At 40.9% G+C, this 7,586-nt stretch overlaps 1 protein-coding gene across 2 annotated transcripts in view; it reads left to right on the forward strand.

Moving 5' to 3' along the window:
- The window catches only part of LOC110949472 (netrin receptor UNC5D), a 211,636-nt gene extending 204,576 nt beyond the window's left edge, over positions 1-7,060 (forward strand). For both annotated transcript variants that reach the window (XM_022191566.2, XM_051938483.1), the window contains 3 exons: positions 945-1,109; positions 1,384-1,562; positions 5,566-7,060. In XM_022191566.2, the coding sequence (XP_022047258.2) occupies positions 945-1,109; positions 1,384-1,562; positions 5,566-5,764 (543 nt within the window). In that variant the 3' untranslated portion in view covers positions 5,765-7,060. The remainder of the gene's footprint in view (positions 1-944; positions 1,110-1,383; positions 1,563-5,565) is intronic.
- Positions 7,061-7,586: the final 526 nt, after the last annotated feature.

Raw genomic sequence — 7,586 nt, forward strand, 5'->3', positions numbered from 1 at the left:
ACTCATCTTTACTGATTCTACAGGAGATAGCAGCCGCAGCAGCAGCAGGATGAATCCCTGAGAGGACAGACAAACTTTGTTTGGTTTTGTACCAAGCACTTTCTCAAATCTCATTGGCCAAACCTTTATCCTGCAACAAGACAATGACCCCAAAAACACTCCCAGTGAAAGCAAAGCTTTTATCAGTGACAACTTAGACCAGCCAAGTCAGTCACCAGATTCCCTGTGTAAACACAGCCTGCAGTTCAGCTCAGTTCAGCCAAATAGTCCCTGAATTTTTGTTACATGAGTCAGTCATGCTTACACAAGGAGCCAAGGAGCACGGAACTTTCAGTTTTCTACAAAATCTGATCAGAGCAAAGAGTTTGTATTTTAGCATTTTTAAATGAGGCATGTAGAATGAAGCGATTTTGTTCAAATCTGACATTGCACTTAGATTTGGGTACGAATGGAATGGCACATCACAGATGAGCAGTTCAAGGATCACTAGAAAGTAGAAATTCATTTTTTTTAAATTTAATATGCCACTAGTGGTTTTGAGTGTTTAGGGGGTTAATACTGTGTGACTGTTTCTGCTGCTGCTGTGAACTTATATTTGTAATATTTATCAAGCTAATTACAGCATACAATACCATTCATGCTGTAGGATGTAATGTAAAAGACATCCAGCTCTTACAGATACTTAACAGGATCCATTTTCATCCCAAGGGCTCTTCCACCTGCTGCTCTGAGGTGGGTAAACTTCTTGATTAGGTAACCACATTGATTGGCTTAAGAGGCCACTCATTTAGTCTTAATTTATCATGTAAACAACAAAGTGGGTGGCAAAGGAGGATTCAAATAACAAATGTCAGCAGGGATTAAATGAGTGTGTTGTCTTCTAGTCCTAATCCTTTCATCATTATGTTCATCCCGTCCGCCCTCTGTGTGTCCTCGCCCGACAGGAGTTCTCCTTTTCTCAGGTGTGGGCCAGCAACCAGCGTCCTCTGCAGTGTGCCTTCTCTTTGGAGCGATACAGCCACTCCTCGTCTCAGCTCTCCTGCAAGATCAGCATCCGACAGGTCACAGGCGAGGAGCAGATACTCCAGGTCTATACGTCTGTGGTGGAGGTGAGCAGCACTCCTAGAAAGCGACAGTGTGCTCACTGCGTGGGCAGTCATGCGGCCTGTTAATAGGTTCTTTTATTACACTGAATAACTCTTGATTTGATTTAAGAGCTTGCTTAATGAGCCTCTCAGGGAGCTTTTCATGTATAGATTGCAAATTGTCTTGATAAGTCCTTGTCCTTGTCTTCATGTTGAGGTGGGGAGAATTTCAGCTGCAGTATCAAGATCACCCTAAGACACCTCTGTCTTTCTGTTTTTTTTATTTTCTTGCTGCTAGAATGAAAAGGGAGTGGTTCCCTTTTTCACCCAGTCGGACTGTACCATCACCTCTCAGACAGGGTCAAGGGCCTTTAAAATCCCCCTGTCCATCCGTCAGCGGATCAGCGCCACCTTTGACACCGCTAATGCCAACGGGAAGGACTGGCAGCTCTTGGCTCAGAAGCTCCACATAGACAGGTCTGAGTTCTAACACTCTGAAACCGACATGTCATCCTCATTCTGCAGTTTCCATTGACTGACTGCTGAGTCATCTTTGAATCAATGAGCTGGTGTGCTTTGTTTTAGTTGATAATGACCCCAGAGCAAACATGCTTTATGTTTTCTCCATAATGTAAACACCGTTGCCACTTTGAATGCTATTTTTAATCTGGAATTTAGGCACCGTGTCAGCCACCATCTTCCATCACCAACCAGCCTACGGTAACGTGCCACAATACTGATTCTATTATAGATCTAAAAATCACATGCACCGAGAGCGAGAGCGAGACGAGTGAGATGTAAGGGGCAGCTTTAGCACGGTAACTGGAGAGAAGCGATGCCGTGTTTTGCAGAAATCTGAAGGAAGGTCTGTGACTGCTGACAGGGCTGCCTGTGGCAAGAAAATGTGTTCACGTTAGCACTTCTCATTAGCAGCATCTCTGCATGTGCTCCTTCCTCCAACCTCTGCTAACCTCTGCGGAGGCTGTTCCAGGTCAGCCTCTGCGTGGGCTGTGGAGGATTTTAGTTGTTTGGTGATGGGGAGACTTGTATTTGTGCTTCAGAAGAGAAGTCGGTAATCAAATGCTTATAACCATGAAGACTCTCAGATCTGTGCATTTAGCTCAATCAAGCACTTGAGGAAGAAAGCACAGAATGTGAGTATGCTCTCTGCCTTTCCAGTTGGAGGAACATGAGAGGAAAAAGTTAACTAAGAAACTATGACGGAAACTATGTGATTAAGGAATTTCGCTGCGACCGAGTCTGAAAACAAACATCTGTGACTGAGAAATGGGAAAGGATTTCAGAGCTTTTTCAACTCAGCCGAACACACCAAGAAGCATGTAATGGAAATATATCTACTTCGTTAAGCTGATTTTTGTAATTATTTCTCCGAGTGTGTGGGAACATCATCATACAGAGGAGGGAAAGTGGCTTAGAGAGGGAAAGGGAACAGAAGGCAACAAAGGAAATCCCATTGTAAAGAAACAGTGCACTCTGTTGGATTGGTGTTATTACAACAGCAGGGGAAGGAAATCGGGGGAAATGAAATTTTATTTGTTTTCAATAAACCAGAGCACAAACTATAACTAAGCTTTACTGTACAGCTGGTATTTTCAACCTTGGGGACAAACCAATTTAATTGGTCTTTGCAGATTTTTATTTGTCAGATCAAGTGATTGTTTTTTTTACAATTAAATTTAAAAAATCAGTTTTCATTTTTGGAACTCTTGGAATAATTGTACTCTGCTGCAAAAGCATATTTTGCTTGTTGTCACTTCATTGGAAGTTTGACCTTCACTGTGCAGAGTGATGTATGAGCAGAGTTTCCACATTCACCTGCTGGAGGAGAAAGTCTCTGCTCTCACCCTGAGTCTGAGGTTTAACGCCAGCACATGCAAGCTTAAATTTGTGACAGCGCACCTACTTTGAAGGTGTGATGTGGAAACTTGAAACCTCCCACGTACTCGCTGTGAAGTACAAACAGCAGTTTAACTTGCAGATTTATAGACTCTGGATTTTTTTTTTCTTGATGCCAAAGCGTAGATGCATTTAAGATGTGGATTAAACTTTAAAGTCAGCCTTAAATATTCAGGAATTACTATATTATTTGAATTGGGTTTTGTAAGAACGAAGAGCCTTTGTCCAGTGCAGTCGTGGCTCACAGATCAGACTGATTACAGTTGAAATACTGATGATTTCTTCAGTGGAAAGCAGTTTGAGTTACAATTGTACACATTGAGTTCTGTGATTGAGTAATTTCAGTTCAGAATTTTCTGAAGGTTGGTTTTTAAAGTTTTACCAAAAGTTCAATTCTATTCACTTCCTCTGTATTAGTGGCATTTCAGAGTCAGATATCTTCAAATTTAATCTCATCAGGCAGATTCCACTTGATAGAAACCAGAGAACTCTGTTTTATTCATATGCTCTCTGTAGCTTTTGATTATTTATGTGAAACAACATGTTCCATTTTAATCTGAGGCAGTGTGAAGTAGAACACAAATACAGTGCATAAGCCTACATTCAAATATACTGCTGTGGCAGACCATTTTATAGAACTATCATTAAACACGGATATTACTGCCATACAGAGAAATGGATGTATTTTCAACCCAGCTAAGCTATCTACTGTAAGTTCAAGGCTGATATTAATACATTTCTGTTTCCAAAGGCTGGCTGTCTGTTGCTTCATGTTTTATTCACTCAAGTGGTTACAGCAGTTCATGCTCGCAGTAATACCACAATTCAGTTCAAGCAGCGAAACTGAAAATGCTCCATCCACTTTATACGTCCGATAAAATTATCCAGAGGAAACAATATTTTCTGAAAATAAAAATGTATCAACAGATTCATCCTGAGCTCAACTTAATGATTTCAATGAAACTGTAAGTAGAAAAGCAGCTAGCTTGATAAGGAAATGTATGGTCACAATAGCGTGTCAAAGAATCGAAATAATCATTGAAGTCACCTGCTGTGCCAAGCACGTACATCGCACACAGTCCAGCTCTCAGCTTGGAGATTGTATCGATCCTGCTGTTGTTTGATGCTACAGCTGTTTGATGAAGTCAGAGAAAAGAAGGCAAAAGTAAAGTCTGCATTTGTTTGTTCAGTTTGACACAGCATCTGAAAGCACATTTCAAGAGTTGTGTGTGAGTTGGTCGTGCTGTGAGCTCCAGCAGGGTGTGTTTTGCATATAAGGAGGTAGAGTTCAGCTGTAACCTAGTTTTATCCATGTAAAATATCCTCTACATTTAGTATATAATAAAGGAAACTACTCAAAAAAGTAACTGAGAAAGGCTTAAAGGGGCAACTTACTAATACTACAAGTGAAGTTCAGTTTATACGTCACAAGAATCCACTGTTCAGCGAGGGAAAACAGCTGGTTTCAACCTGAATCTACGTTTAACACTCTGAACTCCGAGCAGTTTCTTTAACGTCCTATTTTCACTCACTGTGGGGTCACTTTTTACTGCAAAATAAAGTCCTGCACCTCTATGGAAACAGCACAACCATGGCTAGAAGTAGAGAAAGCTCGAAAATGTCTTTTTTGCGGTATGAATTACAATGTCGTAAACTCTCAAAAAAAATAAAGAACAAGAAAAAGTGAAATTTCTTTGATTATATATTTTACAGAAAATGTTGACGTAAACGGCATTTTTCCAAGTGTCCACAGGTGTCACTAATACCACAAAAAAACTGTGATTCTGCATACTACAGATAATTTACAACATACACTCTTCATTTGTTTCCCTACCCAACCTGCAATTCAGCCCATGTTGAACTGAAAAGTCTCTGAATTTTTGTCGTGTGACTGTTTGGAGCAGAGTCACTAATGGCTTCACGGTTGTGTTGGGGGAAACCAAACTTTTATCTTTTAAACAGAATATATTTTGAGCGCACAATTAGTTTTTGACAAATTTTAGAATGCGGCAAATGGAATGAAATATGACGTTTTTAAGGTTACATTTGGTTAATGTTTGGATGGAACCGCACATCACAGATAAGTACTGCTAAATCTCATTACTATTCGTGTTTTTACAGTCCGATAAATGGTGTAATTTTGGTGATTTGTAAAAGGTAACATGCCTTTCAAAGTTGTTAAGAGGTAAAACAGAGATCCTGCGTTCCAAACCAAGCTGGGAGTGTAGAGTTGACAGACGTGGGCACTGAAAAGGCAGAGAAGGTCTAATAAGAGATAACACCATTACAAAGTCCATATTTCCATTGCAAGGACTGAAGTCAGCATATAATATCTTCTGCTGCTTTGATTTTGACTAGTCTTTTTCATCTTGCCTCTTGTGAATGGAAATGTGTTTAAGTGCAATACTAAATCACATAATGCCCTCTTTAAAAATGTTTTTGCATTAACCTCTCTATCATAATGACTGCTGAGCCATTACTTCATTACTGAACCACTTCTTTGTTACTCATTGCCATCTGACGTGCTCTATTATTAAAATATTCAATTTCCCCTGGCCTGTAGGAACCTCTGCTACTTTGCATGTCAGGAGAGCCCATCGTCAGTGATTCTGAGTTTGTGGGAAGCCCAGCACCAGGACTCAGGGGACCTGGACTCTCTGGCCAGTGCCCTTGAGGAGATCGGCAAGGTTCAGTCCCCGAGGGCCGCCATGCTTCCCTGCAGCAAAGAAGAGAGGGACTCTGAATTCACAAAACTTGGGTAGGACAGAGTCGACGGCAGATCAGATCATGATGAACATTTACTGCATGAACACTGATGATCAGGTGGTTTACTAACTAACCTTTAGTGAGGAGGAGAAGGAGGAGATGCAGAAAGTTTGGGACCGTTACAAAAGGAACACCTCTGCTAAACCAAATGGTCCGAACAGACAGAACGGAATGAAGAAATGACAGAGAGATGAGTGTTTGTGTTATTGAGAGGCACCGACAAATATTGGAAAGGGATATGACTAAGCCCCACAACCATCTTTGATTGAGAAATGTCAACTTCTGACACGTGTGAAGACCGATTTGATAACCTGTATTCACGGATTATAGCTGTCTGTGTGAGGAAGTCTCTCCTTGTAGGATGGAGTGTGTTTCAAACAGACTGCCAGTCAGGCTGCTGTTGTGACCTTCCAGGATTGGATTTGCTGGTACTTGCCCTCAAAGAGTCGGCCGAGCTGTCAAAATGTTTGGTGTGATGTCATTTTTCTGTCATTCATTTTCTAGATGCTTCTTTTTCTTTACTGCACCGTGTCTCTAATGTTTCAGCTGGAGTTAGATAAAAAAAAATATATATATATATACTGACTCTTAATTTTTGTCAGAGCATCGTGTCCATACCATGGGATCAAAAACAAGAGTGTCCACGGTGATTAGTATTTAAGAGGAGTTAATGATGCTATAAATAAAATAACGTAAGGATGTGTACGGTGTGACTTACACTGACATGAACAGTCGTTTTAGGAGTCGCCCACATCCACAAAAGAACGGTTTCAATCCCACAAACACAACAGTTTGTCAAAGCAAAGGCTGCAGAGGAGGATAAGGTACCCGGCTGATCTGTGCCTCATCTGGCAATGCAGCCAGAGGTGAACTGCATCCCCTTACTTTTCAAACTCTAATTAATTTGGAGGAAAATTAATGTTTCACTGTGGGACAAGTGACTTCAAAACCAAACAGACAGTGGGAGCGCTACATACCCCGCACATAGCTGGTACTGGTGTATTGGTGTGTACTTTTAAGGCCTAAGGGGCTTCTGTTTTTTTCTTGTTTTTTTTTTTTAATTAAAAGAATGACTTCTGATGTGTGGCTTTACTGGAGCTGCCTCTCTCAGATTGCCTGGCTCATCAAATACCTGGACGTCGCTATTTGGAGACACTTTCATTCCCTCTCCTCTGTGTTCTCTCCCTGGGCAGAGCCAGCATCCATTTGAAAAAGATATCCTGATCAGGAAAGATCCCCACATTCAGATGCCCCACCTGCCCCCAAGCTTAATAAAGTGACTTTGTGTTTAACTCTGTGTTGGTGCTCTCTTTTCATCTGCTTAATGAAGCGAATTGTCAAAGGCCAGACAGCCCACACACTCTGCACAGTGGAGCAATCGGTAAATCTTCAAACACTTTTCAGATAAGAGATGAAACAGAGACCCATACAAAGTCCAGGTTTCAAAAAGAACTACATACGCTCTGTTTGAGTTTGGATGGCAGATCATTGCTAATTTACCACGCTGATGTTGGATTATGTAGCAGTTTGAACTGCACTAAAAGAAAACCTCAACTTGACTGAGAGTAGTAGTCACATCTAAAGATGTTTAGGACCTAGAAGACATATATGTCAAAGAAGCTTTTATCATCACGCATTGCAGCCTGTTTGTTTTAACTTGTTCAAGTGGCTTGAATAAGAAGCCCACTCTAAAAGCTGTCAAACATTTATAAATACCCCAACCTTCCAATGCAGTTAAACTCTAAAAGAATCTTCTAAGCAGAGTTTGTCTGCAAAAAAAGTGTTTGAACATCTTAGGGTCACAGAGGTCAGGTGAAA

The sequence above is a fragment of the Acanthochromis polyacanthus genome, chromosome 18, assembly GCF_021347895.1.
Source record: "Acanthochromis polyacanthus isolate Apoly-LR-REF ecotype Palm Island chromosome 18, KAUST_Apoly_ChrSc, whole genome shotgun sequence".
Taxonomy (NCBI): domain Eukaryota; kingdom Metazoa; phylum Chordata; class Actinopteri; family Pomacentridae; genus Acanthochromis; species Acanthochromis polyacanthus.